The following is a 24,484-nucleotide window of genomic DNA, read 5'->3' as shown; positions in this document are numbered from 1 at the left end:
CATAAAATATTTTGAGTTTTTTTCCTATTAACTCTTTTAACACTTATTAAATTACTAAGAGCGAACAGGCTGTTCAAAAAGCCCACAGGACAAACTTTAAATTGGTGTGATTTGTTTGTAGTAACAAATGAAGTACAATGACGACTATCTTTAGAGGGGAGCTGGAAGAAGGAGGAACGGAGAGCCACCTTTCAATACAGAGTATGGTTCGAAATACTTGGGATCATATTTCCATATTCGTCGAAAGTAACAACTACTTGCTTGTTAACTTCTTCGTATGTCACTACAAAACGAGCGTTATCTGAGTTCTTGACGACATAACAGGATGATGTAAAAGAAGTTCAACTTCCTCAACTACGTCATCCTTCTCCAGTTGTATATATTTCTCCAATTCGTCCTGTTTCTAAGTTGAAGCAAATAGGATTGTTGTAGGATAAGTACTTCATCGGTTAGCTCTATACAATACTCAAAATTTTTAATATGACCAATATTGCTCATTATAATGTCTTTATAATCCTCTTAATAACACACCTGTAAATTGGAATCCAACTGTAAGAGTTTAGGTGAAACTATAGTTACCTTGCATTAAGTCCAAAGGTGGTTGATGCCGTATCCCTCCGTGGCACAACAGCAGTTGATGCAACAGCATTATAACAAATACCAATTAAGGTATTCGGGCCACAAAATGTTTCCAGCGAACCTTGGTAGTTTGGTAGTTACCATCTTCCATCCGCTTTCCTAGAAGTAAATAGGGGAGAGCGAGGAGTTTCTGAAAACATATGGAAGGCACTGGTGATAAAAACGCTTCATTTTGTTTTGTAACTTGTACACGTTGTTAGAAATGTCTATAGGGAAAACTGTTGACGTCCTATAGGGAAGTAAATATGTAGTTTTTCATAAACTAATTTGAGTATTTCGTACTCCAGTGGTTTATGCGTTGAAACTTTACTGAGGTATTCAAAATAAAGTTGGCTGACATAATTGCCACAACTGCCCTTATTTATTAAATATAGTACGATTTTCCCTTGATACGCACCGGTACATAAATAAAATATTCATTGAGGATGAACTACCATTAACACTACTTTTTATGAATTATTTACATTACTACCAAAATCATATTGAAATTGGATATTATGATTTGTCTTCATACAATTATGACCGATGGATTCTATAGAATTATGGTAACAAACATGATTATATCCTTGTTGGCGATTAACAGCCCAATTACAATATTTACTCCTAGGTAACGCTTTAGGAAAATTACAATTTTGACTCGTATGTCTCAGAGAACAGTATAAGAGTCTCACAATTTTGACTCATGTATCATGGAAGCAAGAAAGTTTGTGCGCTTTTATACTATGAAAGAAAACTGTCAATTACAGGGTTTTAACGGTTTATTTATTCGGCAAAATAGCCTCCATTTGCTTCTACAACCTACTCCCAGCGCTCAACAAGCTTGTAAATGCCAGTTTTGTAGAATATTTGTTCCCGAGACTCGAAAAACTCAGCAACTGCATTTTTGACGTCTTGTTTAGTCTTGAACTGCCTGCCACGCATAAAGTTATCTATGGCCAAGTATAAATGGTAATCCGAAGGGGTGACATTTGGAGAGTAGGGAGGATAAGGTAAAAGCTCCCAACCAAATTCTGAGATTACCTCCAGCGTCTGTTTTGCGGTGTGAGGGCGCGCGTTGTCCTGGTGATAGAGCACACCTCTTCTGTTCACTAATGCTGGCTGTTTCTGGGTCAGTTTGGTGGCCACGTTCTCAGTTGTGATGAGTACACATCTTTGGTAATTGTCTTACCACAATTCGTAGTGCACGATACCGTTTGTAGTCCACCAAACACAGAGCAAAACCTTGCGTTAATGGATGTTTGATTTTGGAGTCAAAAGCTTCGAATCATTCGGTGATAGCCAATGATATGACCGTTTCTTATTGTCATACACGACCCATTTCTCGTCACAAGTTAATATAGGTCCAAAATTGGACAGATTTTGTGTCTCGTCAATAAAGATGAACAGATATTCAGTGTTAGAACTTGGCTCATAGCGGTCAGATGGTGAGTGACCCACTGATCCAGTTTCCAGGTCTTCCTCAACTGATGCAGACTTACCCGAATGGTTTCCCTGCTTACCTCGAATCGGTGAGCAAGTTCACATGTTTGACTGAAATCATCTTCAATAGCGGCCTTCAGGTGGTCCACATCCACTGATTTAGGCCTCTCAGAGCGAGGCTTATCTTGTAAGGTCTCGTCACCAGTTGAAAAGGTCTGGAACCATCTTTGTGCTGTACGTTTACTTATTACACCCTCTCCGAACGCAATACATAGTTTTCTAGCTGCTTCTGCACCATTTGTCCCCAATTTAAACTCGTAAAGCAAACAAGCTCTAAGAACTTCATTTGACACTGACATGATCACGAGCGAGTTTTACACACCACATTAACAAATGCGTTGTTGTATTCACCGTGGGTGATGCGTCAATGAATAAGCTTTACCAAACAGTCAAGACTTTCATGGTATGGCGACAGATGTCGCCACAACAGCCAAATGGACGCGGGAGTAGTTAAAAAGCGCACGAACTTTCTTGCTTCCCTGGTATACAAGGTCTGTATGATAAGTAATGAGACTCGCCGCGCCGCGGCGCGCGTGTCGCTGGAGCGGGTTTGTCGGTGATGGAGGATGTAGGGGGGGGTCCGAGCAAAGCAACGCACCGCGCGTCAGTTGGCTCCGAGCCTTAGTGGAGCGCGGACAAGCCTTGGACAAAGCCCTTGTGAACATTCTTGTCACGGCGGAAAATCAACAAACATGGAGGGTTCCATCGAACAGCGTTATGCGATCAAATTTTGCGTTCGCCTGGGGAAAACGGCTACTCAGACGCTTTCTCTCATCACGGAGGCCTACAAAGAGGAAGCCCTATCCAAAGCCCAGGTGTTTCGTTGGCACAGTGCGTTCCGGAACGGCCGGGAAAGCGTTGAGGATCTGGAGAGGGCTGGACGCCCGACAACAGTGACTACGGACGAAACTGTGGCAAAAGTGAGGGATCTCCTGAACTCAGACCGTCGATTATCGTTGAGATTGATTGCTGATGAACTCGATATGAACCACACAACAGTGCACAAGATTGTGACGGAACAATTGGGAATGAGAAAAATCTGTGCGAAACTGGTGCCGCGAGTGTTGACTGACGAACAAAAGCAACGACGTGTTGATTGTTGTCAGGAACTGTTGAACCTCATGAACAGTGACCCTAACTTTGAAGATGACGTCATAACAGGTGACGAGTCGTGGGTGTTCCAGTACGACCCTGAAACGAAACGTCAAAGCGCGGAGTGGCACACTCCTGCGTCCCCGCGCCCCAAGAAGGCCAGAATGTCGAAGTCAAAGGTGAAAACAATGTTGATTGTTTTTTTTGACAATGTGGGGGTGGTCCACAAGGAGTTTGTACCCCAAGGACAAGCCGTCAACGCCGCCTTCTACAAACAAGTCCTTGAGAGACTGCACAGGAGCGTCAAGCGGAAAAGACCGGCGATCGCTAGCCGGTGGAAGTTGCATCACGACAATGCCCCTGCCCACACCGCCTTCTTAGTGACCTCCTTTTTGACCCGGATTGGGGTGGAAGTCCTTCCACAACCACCCTACAGCCCAGATGTGAGCCCGGCCGACTTCTTCCTCTTCCCGAAGCTGAAGCCACGCTTGAAAGGAACCCGTTTTGCAGACGTCACAGCCATCCAAGCAGCCGTGACCACATTTCTAAAGGACATGCCGGCTGCTGACTTCCAGGGGGCGTTTGCAGCGTGGAAACATCGATTGCAGAAGTGCATCGACGCAAGAGGAGAGTACTTCGAAAGCTTTTAAGTCCCTGTACAGATCAGATCAATAAAACAATGTTTCCAGACCTGGTCTCATTACTTATCATACAAACCCTGTATTGTTGACTGTGGATTGTGTTTAGGTTATACTGCCTGCCCTCTTGTATTTTTAGCATCAATTATAGTGGTAGGTCTTCAAGACGGTAGCTGATGCCGTCTATCCGTACTAGTTTGGGTACGTAATCACGTCTCTTGTTACATAGGAAATAAAGGATAAAACCATTTGTATACAATTCTATGCTTAAATTCTATATCTGTTGTAAATTGCTATAACTGTCTCTGTGTGCACAATCAACAGTTGTAACATACATTTCATCATCCAAATACCAACGAATATTGATTATGTGGAAATTCTGATAGTGTAGTATTTATAGAATGAAATTGTAAATAAGCGTTAAGGGTTTTCAAACTGTATTACCCTTCTGGAACGACAATTTTTCTATCACTATATTTAAATTTATTTCTTCCTTCTTCTAATATTGCGAGTCAAATATGCGTTATAAATAAAAAGCAAACCTATATTTAATTCGTTATTATTATTATTATTATTATTATTATTATTATTATTATTATTATTATTATTATTATTATTATTATTATTATTATCTAATTCATAGTGAATTCTTTAATACTAAATTACTGTGGGTCAATTTAAAAACCTTACTCATAATTTCTTATAAACAGATAAATGAGTTTGATTTGCCTAGAATCATGCTAAGAGAGAAAATAATAAAATAATATAAGACATCATATGAAAATCAGAATATAATTTAATGGAAAGAGGTAATTACTGCTTGTTAAATATGCTTATTATAACTTAATCACTTCATTAGTATTATTATCTGCAACAAGTGGTTTTATGAATGTATTTAGTTCTATCACTATTTGATTATGACATCTTAAGCTATTGAAAGGGTCTATCGTCTAAATTCAACATTGGTTAAAAGAAAGATGAATACTAAAAGCTTATATATTGTATTAACTCACTTAAAGAACAATTAGAAATGATTAGAATATTAAGGTGGGTCACTAGGTGTTCTCAATGCTATGCTAAACGCTGCTTGAATAGTGCTGCGTTGCCAGGTAGTGTCGAGTGCTTACTGGTGCCAGATAATAAAAGAAGTAATCATGGAATTCTGCTTGGATACTTACTGGAGAAATTAGTTTTCGACCCTTACCGCAATCTCTTCTCGAACTGCAACGCCACAATCCAGGAATTAAACGTACAAATTTGACAACAGCGCATTATGGCGTTCTGTACAAGTTTCTTCTCAAAATCTATTTTCTTAAATGTAAATTAATATTTAAATAAAATGTGAAACATAACACGTAAAACGGTCAAACAATATATCTATTTCGTAATAAGATCGTTACTTTAAAATACTTTACACATACAAATAAACATTTCATAAAATTGAGCACTTCTGGTAAGATCTAACAGCAAGTGCCACCTTGTGTGCTCATAGTAAAACTAATCAAATATTTTCTTTTATTTGTTCCCTTTTTCGATATTAGAAGCCACAACCAAATGAATCAGTATCTTGTGTTGTAGCTGAAACATAACTTTATCTTATAATACAATATTTATAATATGTAACGTTTCATTGTGCAGTAGTTAAGGGAATGAGTTAAATTATGTACTGACTTCCGGGTGGTGATCCTCCTTTAATGGAGATATGGATTTAAGAGTATATTAAAAAGATATCAGTAAACTTTAAAAAGATATTTAAAGCATTTTGTCTATAATAGATTAGCCAACTTTCGAAATCTATCAACTGGGATATAGAAGAAATAATTAAAGAAAAATCAGTTGAAAAAGGAATGGAGAATTACCTTGGTATTATTTGATTATATAGGTCTTATTTGAAGCTGATGTGGGTGTGGTAGAACATTTATTTAATTTTTAATGAAACTGGATGAATCAACCTAAATATCATCAACTACAACAATGTTTTAAAGCAGAATCTAAATTTAAAGTTGAAATAGCAACATTTTTATCCAGTAATGATTCTATTATTCCAATTGCTCAATGTATAGATTATTCTATTGCTATGTTTTATGATTTTATATCAGAAAACGAGAACAACAATAGGGATCTTTTTACAAGAGAAAGACAGACATTCACATTGTTTTTATGTTGCACAAATATATTCAAAAATACCAAAACAATTAACAAGAGATAATATTTATTTCTTATATATATTCCGTCAAAATGATATAAATATTAAACATGTATATAATGGTTAGTAGAGGTATGTCTTACGAGAAATTGATAGAGATATGTTCTACTTGCTGGAAAGTTAATGATGCTACCCTCATGATAATACCACGTGACATTATGACATGGTCGGGTGGTGCAGCTTCAATTAACATGTGTACTGCGGGTACGGGCCAACAGATAATTTCAAGCAATCAGAAACGTGTATTTAGTTCGTATGGCTAGAATCGAGCGCGAAAAAAAATTGCCATTGCACGTTGGCGAACATAATGGTATGTCACATTTTTTGACTTCCGACTAAAATGGAAAATAAGGTTGACTTTTCCCATACAATTCAATGGAATGACATGCCAAACAAACGTTCTCTGCCATCTGCAGATGCATTTCTAAAATTAAAGTACCTACATACTTTTCTGTGGTTCAAGCACAACCCATTCCACCTAATATCTCAATTTCACTGGAAGTGGTGTTTACTATCATTATCGGCTGAGTCACTCATATTTATTGTGGACTTAGAAAGTAAAAATAGAAATCATACTATTATGATCGGCTGAGTCACTCATATTTATTGTGGACTTAGAAAGTAAAAATAGAAATCATACTATTATGATCGGCTGAGTCACTCATATTTATTGTGGACTTAGAAAGTAGAAATAGAAATCATACTATTATGATCGGCTGAGTCACTCATATTTATTGTGGACTTAGAAAGTAAAAATAGAAATCATACTATTATGATCGGCTGAGTCACTCATATTTATTGTGGACTTAGAAAGTAAAAATAGAAATCATACTATTATGATCGGCTGAGTCACTCATATTTATTGTGGACTTAGAAAGTAGAAATAGAAATCATACTATTATGATCGGCTGAGTCACTCATATTTATTGTGGACTTAGAAAGTAAAAATAGAAATCATACTATTATGATCGGCTGAGTCACTCATATTTATTGTGGACTTAGAAAGTAAAAATAGAAATCATACTATTATGATCGGCTGAGTCACTCATATTTATTGTGGACTTAGAAAGTAGAAATAGAAATCATACTATTATGATCGGCTGAGTCACTCATATTTATTGTGGACTTAGAAAGTAAAAATAGAAATCAATATTTTAATTTTATCGAAATTTTTATGTTTATTTCAGACACTTGGATTTCTTAGTTTTTTTTTTCCTATCCGAATCTAAATTTATCCAGACAAGCCAGAAGAGAATAGCGTTATATTTACATTTATGTGAATTATGTTATTTGTCTCCATTGTATAACTTCTTTTAAAACACAGTTTCTGACCAGAACAAATGAATTATATTAATAACCATACGTTTTTCTTTTCTTTTTTTTTTGTTACAGTTTCAAGGACCTAACATCCTCTTCATCAGACATTTAGAAAAGACAGATGACATCAAATCTTATATCTTCCTCAGCCGTTAGTTAGCATATTCATTTATATAATTTTAATTGTATACTGTATGAATGCTGTACTGTACGTCAAGACAGTGACATAACATGACAGGTTGGAGCCTTTGAAAGCAGAAGATTTAGTAGTACCTGCCGAACATCATGGGAACAAAGTACCGAAGAATAGATATTTACTGTTTCATTTGAAATTTTCATTATAACAGTTTTTTTTAAATAATCATTGTTATTTTACAATTCTTATGTAATTACTTATGGTTGTATCTAATTGCTTTCAAATCTCGATTATTGGATTAACTTATTTACATGAATGTAAACAGATGATTTTAATTGTTGTTGTTTTTTATATAAATTTAAATTTGTAATATGTAACAATATCATATTATTACATTGTTAATACCTGCAATTTTACAATTATATTGATCTTTATATATATATATCTTTTTATAAATAAAATAAAATAATATAACAGAAATTTAGAAATTATTCAAATTGCATTAATAGTCTTTATGCACTTTTCTTTTTCCTTTTCTATAACTTCTAATAATTTCTCATGTATATTTATACCACTTAAGAAAATAACATTTTTCTTAAGATATTTCCTAGGATTTATCTCATAGTGTATAACTTCCGTATCATGTAAAACTGTGTAGACATCAAGTTGTAACAAAATATAGGAACTTCCTAGTTACTTATGCTGATAAACATATTTCTTTCAAACTGACATTTTACTTCCATACATCGAGTTTTTGGATTTGGGACATCACAGATAGTACTTTTCCACATTTCAGTTCTATCTTTTCTTTGGTATATGGAGACCAACGCAACGATAACTCTAAACTCAACCTATGGTATGAGAAATAAGGCTAGCTATACACTATGAGATAAATCCTAGAAAATCTCTTACGATTTATCGTCGAGTCAAAATCTCAACGTGTATGACATCAGATCGCATGTCATTTTCTATGTTCTGAACGATCCTATGAGATTTCTCTTGTTTAGAGCACGCTCTATTTGGAAGGAAAATTCGTAAAATTTCGATTTAAGCGACATCAGGTGAGAGAATGTGGAAACAAATTTGTTTCCTTCCCGCCTGCAAAGATGCTATTTGCGTACTTATTAGTGCATACGAGGAGCATACATTTCTATATAATAACAAAGTCAACGCTCTGTTACAGCAGACAGCAAGGCAGAAGGCACTGGAAAACATTGTTGTGAGACCTGCAACCTCGTAGGAGGATATGAAACAAGAAATATCTTTACGTGAATGACACAAAAGGATAGGATTTCCTACGAGATATGTTGTAACACTTTTCTTAAGATAAATCCTAAGATATTTGTTAGGATTTATCTCATAGTGTATAGCGGGACTAACACTCTCGATTACCATCTATTCCAATTCTGTGTTGCACTGAATAAGTAGTGAATCGAGTGGACTTCGGATCTAATCTCAACCATCGATGTACAAAAACGAGCCGTTTCCAGATTCATAATAGGGAAGCCATCTACATAATTAATAGCACGTTAGTGTGAGAGAAATACGTTCCCTGTGTACATAAATTCATTACACTACATTAAACACTCTACATTTCCTAAATATTCAATGAAAGACTATCAAACTCAAATATAAGACACACTTCTGTGTCAAGCAATTCTTTTCTGCGAAACTATTGAGATTAGTCTACCAATACAAGATTAGTGAAGTACTTGTGTCTTTATGGCACTGAATATTGTAGTATTTAAGCTCTACCTTCATCCATATAACACTGCCATAAGGCATGTTGTCAATATTTATCTGCAAAGTATTTCATGTAGTCAGTGACTTCAAATACTACCTGTCCCAGGCCTTCGGGGCTCTAACCGTCAATACTACTCACCTGCTTTCGGACACATTCAGTGATCATCAGTCTGCGTACTTCTGTAGCATCTTCCATTAAAACGCATGAGTGAATGTTCAACCTGAGATGATATAGAGACTGACACATGAAGACTGTATTAACTTTTGTATTTTACCTCATAAAGTATTATTATTATTATTATTATTATTATTATTATTATTTTATCAAAGCTTAATAGCAGCGTATAAAAAGTAGCAACAATGTGTTTTCTAGTAAATTAAAAGAATACACCAAGAGCTAATACAGTTTCTTCTAAAGGACGAAACTTCTGCAAATACTTAAAAAAAAATTGGGGTCAATTGGAGAGATCGAAGACTCATTCGCAGCCTGTACATAGGACAACGAGTCAATTTTCGCTTGAATGAAGGAGAAACCAATAGTGTGGAGATTGGAAGCGGAGTTAGACAAGGATGCAGTATGTCGCTCCAATTCTTCAACATTTACAATGAATATTTAATGATGGAAGCATTAATGAAATTGAGGATTTCAAGATTAGAGGGCAGATCATTAACAACACCAGGTATGCAGTTGATACGGTTATAATAGCTAAAACCGAAGGAGAGACTACAGGAGATGATTGACAAAATAGTTTACACCGGAAAGGTATATGAAATGAAAATCAACATCGAAAAATCGAAAGTCAAGAGAATATTCCGTGGAAATACGTCCTTACGGGTCAGAGTAGAACAAAGAATACCTGAAGAGGTCGGTCATTTCAAATACCTGGGAAGTATTTTGACGAACGACGCGTACTGCACCAAAGAGTTCATACGGAGAATAGTCACAGCCAAAGAAGCATTCAACAAAAGGACACTCTTAACTAGCAGCAGTGGTGCTATTCGGCCGGTTCGCGAGAACAGAACCGTTTGTCATACATAACAGTAAATTTTACAGAGTTATACCCAGAAGACAGTCAATTTTAGTTTAACTATCTTTATTGTTACAAATTCTTACAGCTACAGGGTTAAACATATGATCTCTCAGAACAAGGTATAAGCGTTTATTTCTTAATTTCAAATGCTCAGATCTAAGCGGTTAGCATACGCGCCTTTGGCGCGGGAGACCCGGATTCGATTCCCGGCGGGAGCTCATGTGGTTCGGATTCCACGTTAATCAGTAGGTCCACGTCTCATATAGCCTCGCTGCTGAACGGGACGTTAAACTCAAAATCAACTCAACTCAACTCAAATGCTCAGATATCAAGAACGAGAACTAGTATTACATGAGGGAAGTGGTGAGGGTTATTTATTTATATTTGAAACGCATATATATATATATATATATATATATATATATATATATATATATATATATATATATATATATATATATATATATAATTATCAATTGTTGATCCATTGCTGGATTAAGGTTTTTCTAATATTCTTGACAACCGTCTAACTTGGATAATTCACTTCCAAGATATTCGCAGTGTTACCTAATTTCATGACAATGCTTTGTATTAGGATGTTGTATACTGTATATCTCTACTTGTCACTTGTGGTATCCAGTAAAATATTGCTTTTGTCTACCATGTACAGTATGCTTTGTTCCAAAGAGAGTAACATCTATCCATCTTCCTATCATTGTACCATTTTTCTTTCTTTCTTTCTCTCTCTCTCTCTCTCTCTCTCTCTATATATATATATATATATATATATCCGTGTAATGTGGATTCCTGTCACCACGGCATGGCGCGTCCTCAGGTTGCGGATAGAGGAGAAGGCCTCTAGATATAGAGGTTAGCTGCGAATATACTGAATAAGCAGTCGCGGACAGACGACTAGGAGTGGTCCTCCAGCTTGGGGGTTTGGGTAAGGCTAACACCCTCATCCTGTAAAAAAAGGTACTTGTTCAGAAACATTCACAAAAGCCTCGGACAAGGACTGATAACTTGGCACGACATCAGCAAAAGAAAATGGACATGAGATTTGGAACATGGAATATTAGAAGTCTTTATAGGGCAGGCGCGTTAAAATCTGTAACGAGTGAGTTAGAGAAATACAAGATGGACTTAGTCGGAGTTCAGGAAGTTAGGTGGGAAGGAAATGGATCTGAGAATTCCGGAAATTTTACGTTCTTTTACGGGGAAGGAAATAAAAATCACCAGTTGGGAACAGGGTTTTTCGTTCACAAACGAATATTACCAGCAATTAAACGGGTTGAATTTGTTACTGACAGACTTTCTTTCATTACTCTTAAGGGACGGTGGTGTGATATTATTGTTTTAAATGTACATGCTCCAACTGAAGATAAGGGTGACGATATAAAAGATAGTTTTTACGAAGAAGTGGAACGGATATTTGACCAACTCCCGCGATACCATATGAAGATTCTATTAGGGGATTTCAATGCGAAGGTAGGACGAGAGGATATTTTCAAACCGATTATAGGGAATGAAAGTTTGCATAAGGAAAGTAATGACAACGGTGTTAGACTCGTGAACTTTGCAACATCCAAAAACCTAATCGTGAAGAGTACAAAATTCCCACATCGCGACGTTCATAAATACACTTGGACATCACCAGACGGAAAAACACATAATCAAATTGATCACGTTTTAGTAGATAGAAGAAGACAATCTAGCATAATTGACGTCCGGTCGTTTAGAGGGGCTGATTGTGACACTGATCACTACCTGGTAGTAGCGATAATAAGAGAGAGATTATCGTTGAATAAAGGTAATATTCAATGTCCGAAAACGGAGAGATTTAATTTAAAGAAATTAGAAGAGAGCCAGGTAAGAGAGGAATACCAGATTGAAGTTTCGAATAGATTCGCGGTTTTAGAAGACTCGGAGTGCACTAGTGTTGAGGATACTTGGATTGAAATTAGAGATAACATTAAAAGTTCAGCAATAGAAAAATTGGGACACGCGGAAATACGTAGGAACAAACCATGGTTCGACCAAGAATGCATTAAACTAGCAGAGAAGAGAAAACAGGCAAAATTACGGTGGCTACAAAATCCGAATGAAACAACTATACAAAATTTCGCAGATATCAGGCGGGAAACTTCCAAAACTTTTAGAACAAAGAAACGGGATTTTTTGAAAGCTAAAATTAAGGAACTTGAAGATAATAGTAAAAATAAAAATATTCGGGACATGTATAAGGGAATCAACGAATTTAAGAAAGGCTATCAACCTCGTGCTTATATATTAAAGAAATCTGACGGAACAGTTCTCACCGATACGGATAGCCTCTTAAATAGATGGAAAGATTTCTTTGACGATTTGCTGAACACGCAGTCAAAAACTAATGTGCGTGGAGAAAAGGAGATACACACCGCAGAACCGTATATTCCAGAACCCAATCGAATAGAAGTGGAAGCCGCTATAAAGAAATTGAAGAAACACAAATCTCCGGGGGTAGATGAAATTCCGGCTGAGTTAATTTTAGCTGGAGGCGAAAAATTGTGGAACAAGATACACAAACTCATTCTCCTTATCTGGAACAAGGAAGAATTGCCACAAGAGTGGAAAGAATCAATCATTGTTCCAATTCACAAGAAAGGCGACAAAACTGACTGTAATAATTATCGAGGCATCTCTCTTCTGTCAACATCCTATAAAATCCTTTCAAATATTCTGTTAGCAAGATTGACCCCATACGCAGATGAAATTATTGGAGATTATCAGTGCGGATTTAGACGAAATCGATCAACTATCGACCAAATATTTACCATTCGCCAAATACTCGAAAAGAAGTGGGAATACAATACCCCGGTACATCAACTATTTATTGATTTTAGAAAGGCTTACGACTCGGTTAGGAGAGAAACATTATACAACGTTCTTACAGAACTTGAAATACCGAGAAAGCTAATTAGATTAATTAAGATATGTTTAAGTGAATCCCAAAGTAAAGTCCGGGTAGGAAAATTTTTGTCCACGAGCTTCCACGTCGAAAATGGCCTGAAACAAGGAGATGCGTTGTCGCCATTATTATTTAACTTTGTGCTGGAATACGCCATAAGGAAAATCAAAGATAGCAACCAAGGCCTAGAGTTGAACGGCATTCACCAGGTTATGGCATATGCTGATGATGTAAATTTAATAGGGGATGATAGGAGAACAGTAGAAATAAATGCAGAGATCTTATTAAACGCTTGCAGGGACATGGGCTTAGAAGTAAATGCAGAGAAAACTAAATACATGGAAGTGCGTCGGGACCGTAATACGGCAAATTGTGGAGGCGTTAAAATATTAAATAATGCTTTTGATAAAGTGGATACTTTCAAATATTTAGGATCAATATTAACAGACGAAAATCATATTCACGAAGAAATTAAATGTCGACTAAAAGCAGGGAATTCGTGTTACTATTCGGTTCAAAATCTGTTGTCGTCGCGAATTCTATCGAGGAATTTGAAGCTTAAAATATATAAAACGATAATCATGCCTGTTGTTCTGTATGGTTGCGAAACATGGTCGCTTACTCTGAGGGAAGAACATAGACTGAAAGTATTTGAGAACAGGATCCTGAGAAGAATATTCGGACCCAAGAGGAACAAGAATGGGGAATGGCGGAAGCTTCATAACGAGGAGTTACATAGTTTATACGGTTTACCCAACATTGTTAGGGTAATCAAGTCTAGGAGGCTTAGGTGGGCGGGTCATGTAGCTAGAATGGAAGAAAGTAGAAACGCTTTCAAAGTCTTGACTGGTAGACCCATAGGAAAACGACCATTAGGAAGACCTAGGCGCAGATGGGAGGACAATATTAAGATGGATCTCGCAGAGATAGGAATACAAAGTAGAAACTGGATGCAATTAGCTAAGGATAGAAGTCATTGGAGAGCTTTTGTGAACGCGGCACTGAACCTCCGGGTTCCATAGGCCATAGAGTTAGTTAGTTAGTATATATATATATATATATAGGGTGTTCCAGAGCGACCCAGACACTACTTTTTTCTCGAGAACGGTACATGCTATCAAGTTGAAATAAAAAAATTGCACACAAATGTGGGTCCAAAGAATCCGTAGAAATTATTTACAAAATCCCGAACGACCCCCTTCGTGGTGTAATGGGGGAACACATGCCTCGTTCGTGCGATTTTCAAATGGGAACGATATGTTTCGAATACACATTCGGAAAAGTGGGGAAAAAATAAGATTGCCGTACGAAACATTTGTCCGTACTACCTACCGTTTTCCGTGTACCATTTTTTTTTCAAAAAATGAAGAAGCGCGAAATAGAGTATACGGAGTTTACTAATTAAGATAATGTAAGCACCTTCACAGTTTCGGGAAGTACAAGACACATGCTTTCCAATGATATGTCACATGGTGACTCAGGGCCTAAAAAAAAGAAAAGAAAAAAGAAGAAACTGCGTGACCCAAAAAAGGGGGTCCAAAGTAAGGTCAGAACTCGAAAATTTCAAATGGAATGGGAATAGAAAGGGTCGAGTAATACCTCGTTGCAAAGGTCTCTGCAAATGTTAAAATAATTCGAACACGATTTTGGAATGCACTAACCACTTTCAGCATGGGGACCATAACAATATCGAAACCCTGAATTTCTGGTTCGTCATGAAGAAATAATGTAACTTGGACCGCCCTTCACGCTTTTTCCAGGTTTATTACTGGCAACGATTTCCACTCACAATAAGGAATTCGTTGGCATTTTAACGGCTGCTTCGCCAACTGAAAAGATTCTTCATTGTACAGAAAATGATTGCCACAACGTTGCTTGGCAAAAGATAGTACATTAGTCTTAAGTGAAATAGAAAGAAAAACGAAACACATTGAGAAACGAATGATAAACGAAAACGAAAAGGATAGGTAAAGCACTGACTTCGATGCACATTTACCAACTTACAGTAAATGTTCGAAATGCCTGCACTGTGCCTGAATGCATTTCTCCGCAATAATTTCCTCCTCACTGATCTGCATGAATGCAGCAACTATGCGCTCCATCATGTTGTCCTTTGTTGTTGCTATGTTGATAAACGATTTTATTAAGTCGTCCCCATAGATAATAATCTAAACATGTTAAGTCTGGTGACCTAGGAGGCCAGGGCACAGGTCCACTCCTACCTACCCAGCGACCATGAAACATTGCATTCACCTGATTCCTCACTGTCAGTTCAAAATGTGCTGGACAACCATCTTGTTGTAGCCACATGTGCGTCCTGGTGTGTAAGGGGACGTCTTCGAGAAGAATGGGCAATTGTTTTTGCAGAAATGTACAGTAAACAGCACCAGTAAGACGCTTCAAAACATAAGGTCCAATTATTTTCCACCGATGATTCCACACCACACATTAACAGACCATCTCCGTTGATGATCAACCTCTTGCATCCACTGTGGGTTTACCGCGGCCCAGTAAGCATGTTATGACGATTTATCTGACCATCACTTTTAAATGTAGACTTATCAGACCACAATACTACTTCATCAAAGAATCGAGCATTTACATGCACTTCAGCTTGAGACCACATGCAATAGTCGAGCCTGCTTTGAAAATCAGTGCTATGTAGCTCTTGATGCAAGGAAATATGGTATGAATGAAATGTGTTAGCCTTCAAAATCCTTGACACCGTAGTTGCGCTGACACCAGTAGCGGTTCGTGGTCTGTAGAAGTACCGGTTGCAATGTTGCAATATCAAAGGTATGTAGTTACGCGCAAGTGTTCCCCTCCCCCAGCTTTCTTGAGTCTCATCCAAAAAATATTCAGGAAATATGAAGAGGAAAGTCCTTATAAGCTTTATTTGTATATTTATTGATTGAAGTGTATTCTCTAATATTGATTTAATATATAAGTTATTTCCTTTTTTTTCAAACAACCACTATCAATGTACGTTTATATACTATTTATATACAAAAACTTCTACGTTCATGTTATTGAACAAGAGATAAATCGAATATATAGCATGTGCTGTAAGCCATGAATGATATCGTTAACCCAAAAAGAAGAAAAAAGCAAGAAAATTGCATATATTCATGCACACAGTTAAACAAAATTATTTAATTAAGTAAACTATGCATTATTTTAGAATGGAAAGTCTTTCTTCGTTCTTTTCGAGCTTCAAATTCTTCTATGACTTCATTGAAATCTGAAATGTTGCTCGCCAAGTTTTTCTGAATAGAAAGCATCGCTACTGCAAATATTTTCCGCTTTATTTTCTTTAAGGTTCAGAAACACCTCTCTCCTCCAACAATATGCATTTTGTTAGCATTTCTTTGTATGAATATAAGGGACAAAGAGTTCATTTTCAGTAACTACGTATTTTTGTCTGCTGTTCTATTATAAAGAAGCATGAAATATAAGATTTTTTCCTTCGAAAATGAAAAAAAAATAGTTTAACATTCCAGCTATTTAGGCTAAAGAAAACAGATGAGTATTGAAAGTGAATAATTTGAGATTAATTTTTTATGCTCTCCGCCGGAAATTGAACACGGGATCATGTGCACGAGCGACACACAGCTAGGAATTAGACCAGTGGTAAGACATTCTCTTCTTCGAGTCTTGATCGCCCACCTCCCCCTCCCCCCCCCCGAATAGGATATTTTTTATTTTAAAAATAAAATCTATCCCAAGAATTTTTACCTTTGTATTACAAATGTAAAATAAAACCTATTGACTTCGAACGACTGCTCTCCCCCAAATATTCAGCTTGGATCCGCCCCTGCTACCACCAGACGCGTATTTGCTCTTTGCGAGTTTCTGTTTGGTGACTAACTTCTTTCTTCCAAGCGTCTATATCTCACTCAACCTATCAATTGAGTCAAGCGCTGCCAAACGGAAGAATTCGTAACTACTACAGAAGCTGACTTGAACCAGTTGCAACGAAGTAGCAACTGGAAACGCGTAATACGGGAGGATAGCAGCGATGCAAGAATAAATCCACTTCCTCATGTTAAGAGATAGGAGCTCGCTGCCATATGCTCAATGTTACTGCTTCCAGTGGCAACACTTGCTGCCACTGTATTTGTATATCACTCTCTTTCTTTCAGTTTTTTTTAAATTATTTTTTTTAGAAATGCATCAATACTGTTTTGCGCTCAAGAGCAAGGTTTTATTTTTTACTGATACACTACTTTAATACTTAAAAATATCTTTAGTATTAAAGAAATATCCGGTTGCACAACCATGCAACATATAGTACCAGCTGCCACTGGCTGACACCACAACTTGCCTAATACTCGTGTGAGGATTAACATGGAAGGCTGCAAGTACATTAACAGACTTATTATCTCGAACAGGCCGAGCTATGCGTTCATTCCTGTGACTGCTAGAAGGCTGAACATTTCCAGTTCTGCGTAGACGTTCGGCAAGGTTGCGAAACACATGTCTTGAACGACGTTCCCGATCGGGATACCCAGCAGCATACACACGAGCAGCAGCGGAACTATTTCGTTGGCACTCACCTACCATATGAGCATATCAAATGCTTCTTCGTTTGTGAAAGGCATTTCAACTTACATGCCACGATTTGCCAATGCGAAGTAATTGACAGAACTGCACACGACCACGAAAAATGTACGTTAACAAATCCAGACTTTTCACACAATCCCTTCGACGACGCAACGTCTTGCAACAGACAACGGTAAATGAGACCAAGATTGGAGTGGAGTATTCATGTTATCAGTGGAAGCACACTAGAACTGGTAGAAGAGCTTGGCACACCTCCACCTGTGCGACATAACTTGTGTTGAACTGGGAGTGTGAAAAGCTTACGGGCAGTCAAATGGAACTTGCTTCTTTGTGGTACTATTACGTGCCCGCCCTTTTTTTGGTCAAGTGGGCAACTTCACTAGTACGTTTTATTTCTTCATGACGAACCAGAAATTCAGGGTTTCGATATTGCTATGGTCGCCATGTTGAAAGTGGTTAGTGGATTCCAAAATCGTGTTCAAATTCTTTTAACATTTGCAGAGACCTTTGCAACGAGGTATTACTCGACCCTTTCTATTCCCATTCTATTTGAAATTTTTGCGTTCTGACCTTACTTTGGACCCCTTTTTTGGGTCACGCAGTTTCTTCTTTTTTAAAGACCCTGAGTCACCATATGGCATATCATTAGAAAGCGTGTGTCTTGCACTTCCCGAAACTGTGACGATGCTTACATGATCTTAATTAGTAACCTCCGTATACTCTATTTCGCGCTCCTTCATTTTTTGAAAGAAAAAAAAAAACAATTGGTACACGGAAAACGGTAGGTAATACGGACAAATGTTTCGTAGGGCAATCTTATTTTTTCCCCACCTTTCCGAATGTGTATTCGAAACATATCGTTCCCATTTGAAAATCGCAAGAACAAGGCATGTGCTCCCCCATTACACCACGAAGGGAGTCTTTCGAGATTTTGTAAATAATTTCTACGGATTCTTTGGACCCACATTTGTGTGTAATTTTTTATTTCAACTTGATAGCATGTACCGTTCTCGAGAAAAAGTAATGTATTGAATATGATTAACTACAACACATAAATGAAATGTAATGTATTGAATATGACTACTCACCTTCACAGCAGCCTTCACAGCAGGTGCTGAAAGTGTCCTCCGCCCACTTCAACACACATGTGAGCACGATTGAGGAGATTCATATATACCCTTGTCAGTTCTTGTGTTGTAATGCTATTGGTGACATCCTGGATCCTGGTCTTGAGTTCTTCAATTGTGTGTGGATTTGTTTCGTATACTCTTCCCTTTAACAGTCCCCATAAGTAAAAGTCACACGTGGACAAGTCTGGTGACCGAGGAGGCCACAAGCTTTTGCTGATTGTCCTCTCTGGTGTAAACATCTCATGCACAAGGGACAATGATGCAGCTGATGTGTGGCATGTTGCACCGTCCTGCTGAAAGTAACATAACTGACGCTCCTCTTCGGTCAAGTGTGTATAAAACTCCTCCAGGATTCCCATATACACGTCACTGTTCACTGTCGTCTCAAAGAATATGGGCCCAATAACGCGTGTGGCGGAAATGGCACACCAAACACCATTTTGAACCGATCCTGTACGCCGCCCTTTTTCAATCAATTCCTGAATGGTGCTTTTTGCTGGCACAGAACGTCCTGGAAATTTCTCCCGAAACAAATTCTTTGTTTTCACAAAAGATCCAGTGAGAATAAACCCTTCAACAATGGCAACACGCTCGGGTATCGAATACGCCATTATCACACACTGACACTCACCCGGTTTAACACAACGAGGCCTTTTTCTCAACTGGTTTCGACAAGTTTCACTGGCTGCGGCTGCACGTGACTGCTGCAGGTCACGTAAGTCGACCCGATCTCGACACGCCATCCCTTGGTAGGAAGGTAGATTATTTAAGTGTTGCCAAAAACACAATATACCAGAATATTACGACGGGCCGGTTTTACGTGCCGCACCCTGTATATATATAGTGTGTTTCAAAAGAACACCGACAACGTTTGGGAGATGATTCCTGACACCAAGATGACAAAAAGTATAGCCCAACATGGATGCACAAATGCTTCCTTTTGAAGTTATAGGTTGCCTAAAATATGAAAAAATGAACTTTCGAGGTCCATAGCTCCAATATTATGTTACCCACCGTAGTCGGCTCAAGACTTCACTTAGAAACTTATATGTGCGCTGTCCAAAAATACATGTTTCTGAATCCTAAGATACTCACACAACAATTTTTATGGAGGGAGTTTAGGAACTATGGACCTTTAAATTTCATTTTTTCATGTTTTCGGCAGCCTATAACTCCGAAAGGAAGTATTTGTGCACCAAGGTTGGTCTATACTTTCTGTCTTATCTCTGTGTCAGGAATCACCTCCCAAACGTTGTCGGTGTTGTTTTGAAACATCCTATATAATAATAATAATAATAATAATAATAATAATAATAATAATAATAATAATAATAATAATAATAATAATAATAATAATAATAATAATAATAATAATACTCGGACGGGAGAAAGGTTGTTGACGTATATTAAATATTAACCTTAAGTAACATAACCAGCAGATAAACGAGTGCAACCAATCATCTCCACGACCCTCAAAACCTAATGAAAGTACGAAACCTAAGGTACGAAATAAACTAAAATATTTCACTCTTATGTCTCACTGTTATGCTCTCTGGGCTAAAGGAGCAGTGATCATCAGAATCAATGAAATGGTGGAATGAAGGAAGAGGGAGAACCCCTAGAAAGCCCACCTACACGGTGTTTGTTCACCACAAAGACTACTTGGCTCAAGTTGAAATCGAACTAGCGACTTCGTATCAGACGCGAACTATCTATTACTGAGTCACCTCAGCCCCCATGTATGCAAATAAGAAAAATGGACCGGTTTAATACAATGTACATAACAACTTCCAAGCTTGATAAAATAATGTCCCTTAACCCTTTTCCGACTGAATTATATTATTATTATTATTATTATTATTATTATTATTATTATTATTATTATTATTATTATTATTATTATTATTATTATTATTATTATTATTTGATATAATATTAAAGTAAATTGACGATATATTAGACCATATACAATTAAATTTTGTTTCTATTTGTTGCTCAACAATGCTCAGTGGAAATGGGACTCAGAAGTTCCGTTAGGCGATTAGGTTTCGACAAGGTCTGTTGCTTTTTCACCCACCAATTTCGAACATCGATATGTCATTAAGACGTACCTGGAAGATCTAAAATAGTACCCATCAGCATCGAAGGCCTTCTGCCAACGTTCTGGAAGGCTATGGATTCCATTGCGGTAGAACTTGGTGGGTAATGGAGCAAAGAAGGTATCAAGTGCGTTTTGTACCTCTAATTTGGGTTTGAACAGACGTCCTCTAAGACTATTGTCCAAGAAATGGAACAGGTGATAATCGGACGGTGCAATATCAGAGGAGTGTGGCAGATGCAATAGTATTTCCTATCCAAGGCGTAGAATAGTGTCCCGGGTCATCCTAGCCACGTGGGGCTTAGAGTTGTACTGTAACAGGAGGACACTTTTGCGATTCAGAATTGCTGGCTCCAGTGTTTTGAGTTTTTCTTGAACATGGCTCAACTGTTGACAGTACACAGTTGCATTGATGCTCTGACCAGCTGGTAGCACTTCCTGATGCACGATGCTGCCAAACACACAGGAGAACCTTCTTCTGGTTCAGTGCTGGTTTCGGCTGTTTTGGAAAAGGTTCATTGGATGCTAACCAATAATAACGGCGGCGTGGAGCTTCGTACAGGACACACTTATCACATGTCAACACCCTGTCCAGAAATGGCTCCTTCCTCAGATGAGAGAGCAGAGAAACACAGGTGTCTGGTCGCGTTGCCTTCTGGCCCGTAGTCAAATCATGTGGGAACCATCGACTGCATTGTAGTGCTTCCCAAGTTGATGGAGATGCTGCCGAATGGTTTCTCCATTCACATTCAATTGTAATCCCAGTCCCAACTGCTGTTTGAAAATCTTCATTTTGTACATGTGTTGGTCTTCTGGCACGTGGTGCGTCTTCGAGTGTTTCGTAGTCGTCCTTAAACTTATTAAACCACCGCTGCATTGTCCGTGTAGTCACGGCACTTTCACCAAAGGCCTGGCATATCTTCCACCCTGCTGCAGCGACCTTTGACTCCAGTTTGAACTCGTACAGCATACACGCCCTTATGACGCTCTGTAACGCTCCGCTTAACGGAACTGCCACAACAGGTAGCATGCTGGATATACCCACACCAACAACTGACCTTCACCTTATCTCCATTCACATTCAACTCACGGTGTGAGGGCCAATGGAATACACACCTCCACAAAAAGCGACATAATTTTTTTTTTGGTTACCTTTATGTATATATAAATAGATGGATATTTGGAAAGGTTCATGAGGTAAAGAATAAAATAGTTGGTGGCGCTTCTACATTTATTTTGTAAATAGACATATTTCTATAGGTTATGCAGATGCTACAGAATCGTTTTGATTTTCTTACTAATTGCATACATATTGATGACGTCATAAAAGCTGGAAACGTCAAAAAATAACAATGAAATATATGTAAGATAGATATAAAATTATCGCCATTTGAAGAAAGAGTGTTCATGAACTTACACTTTGAGGGTGTCTGATTATAACTTGTTCATTGGTTAATGGCTTTTATGTATCCATAACGCTAAAGATTGAAATAATTTTTTTTACACTAAGATTCCAAATCTAAAGCATCTAAGGACTCTAATCGGGATGATATTCAAAAGCAATTTTTTTCTTTTCATTTGAGCAAAAAGGAACGTTGACATTGTGCACTTTGAGTGTGACTGACTCTATGTGGTTGTGAAGGCCCCACTGTTGCTTGCTTCTCATCTACGTCTACCTGTGAAGTTCCAGCTAATAGTTTATTGGCATCAGTGCCACCACGTTCATTATGTTTATCTTCAGATTGATTATTCGAGCCTTCTACAGGAGTGCTGACATCAGAAGGAATGTCTTCTAGCAAAATTGCATACAGCACTAGCCGCCTGACGGGACTTACAAGTACATAAAAGTAAATCCACAGCGAAAGTTACATCAGAAATCTAACATAAGTTTTTCTTTGATAATATCGTTGCTTTCTAATTCTAAAACAACATAAAAAAATACTAAGTCCTTACCTTTCCTGTGGGACAACAAAATTAGCGCCAAACACACGACGATGTTCTCACCACGATTACTATAAATACAACTTCAAGAGCTTCTAAATATTCCTTTTTTCCTTCCACTTGCAATGTCTCGAGGAGATCCTGCCATCTGTTGTTCTTTCTTGGTACTCTCCACTCAATCCCAACAAGCTCTGTCAGTTCACAACACCATTCAACGCACACAGGAGAAATAATGTATGAGTAAAGAAAATGGGACTTAAAAGTCCCGACAGTCAGAAAAGGGTTAAACAAAATTAAGTTTTTGCAAAGCAAATGATCATGTCACAATGCCTTTTAATTGTCCATTTTTAAATATTGATGGTTTCAATCTTAATTTAAAACCAAGTGCACCGGACTTACCTTTATAGTCTTTCCTGCCCTGTAGGGCCTGGTACTCACATCCTACAGCTTTGAGCAGTACATATTCTGATTTAGTTTGTTCGGTAGATTCTGAATTTGGAATAAAATATGGTGGCTGTCATTTAAAAAGTCCCAGCTCGGCCGTAAAAAATCACAGGGCCGCACATATTTTTACAGGTACGGGCTTCTGATAGGTATGTTGATATCCTGCAATTTTTGTATCTTTTAAATTTTCAGAAAAACACATTCTAACCAAGATATTTAGCCTTTCCGGATCTCTTGATAAGCACTATATATATATAAGAGTGTCCCTAATTTAGGGTAATTTCGTCTTCCGATACACACACCCGCTAAATGTATTCTATGTGACGATAAACACGCATTAGTGAAATAGCAACCCCCTACGAAAACGTTAACTCATGCCGACTTGACGACGAAGTCATGAAATTACGTTTTCACATTATAATTTAGAATGTCCAAAAGTGATAACGGAAAAACCAAAAGAGACAGAGGAACGAAACTTTGCACGAAGCAACTAGACAAAGCAGGACATCTACTTGTGTATTGTCGAACATCACCGGATGAACAGTGTTGCCAACCCAAGAGAAAGTTATATTTTTGTAAATCGAATTATATAAATTGGATATCATCATTGGAGGCAACAATGAAAATAAAAACAAAAGGGATGGTAAACGCAGATCAATGTTGCAAACGTTCCGAGAAATAATGTGAAACATGTGTTAAATGCAAACGTCGTTGAAGTACGCAGCGTTTCCATCTTTTAAAAATCGTACAACAGCTTCTCAGCTTCAACAAGATACCGAATATCTCGGTCAGTACGTGACTTATCGATCTCACATAACCAGGGTAGTGCTCCTCACGCTCTACTCCCTTGCATTATAGGTAACTATACTGCACTAGTGACATTTTCCGAGTTATTGTACCTTTTCCAAACTCAACTTTTCTCTTTTGTTGATGGCAACGCTGTTCAATTGATCCTTCTAGATTGGAGTCAATGTAAATAGTTCTTGTCAATTTTTAATTAAAGGTGTACAAAACGTTAATACCTCACTCCTTGTGTGCGCCACGGATCCCTGTGTGCGATACTGATCTGCGTTTACCATC

At 37.7% G+C, this 24,484-nt stretch overlaps 1 protein-coding gene across 1 annotated transcript in view; it reads right to left on the bottom strand.

Moving 5' to 3' along the window:
* Positions 1-17,791, bottom strand: part of LOC145671784 (uncharacterized) — a 106,797-nt gene extending 89,006 nt beyond the window's left edge. The window contains exons 1-2 of the mRNA XM_081740993.1: positions 17,523-17,791; positions 9,390-9,471 (exon numbers count right to left, since the gene is read on the bottom strand). Of these exons, the coding sequence (XP_081597119.1) occupies positions 9,390-9,471; positions 17,523-17,791 (351 nt within the window). The remainder of the gene's footprint in view (positions 1-9,389; positions 9,472-17,522) is intronic.
* Between the last annotated feature and the right edge of the window lie 6,693 nt (positions 17,792-24,484).

The sequence above is a fragment of the Thermobia domestica genome, chromosome 15 (genome assembly GCF_964235325.1).
Source record: "Thermobia domestica chromosome 15, izTheDome1.hap1.1, whole genome shotgun sequence".
Taxonomy (NCBI): Eukaryota; Metazoa; Arthropoda; class Insecta; order Zygentoma; family Lepismatidae; genus Thermobia; species Thermobia domestica.
This window is presented reverse-complemented; position numbering and strand designations above follow the sequence as displayed.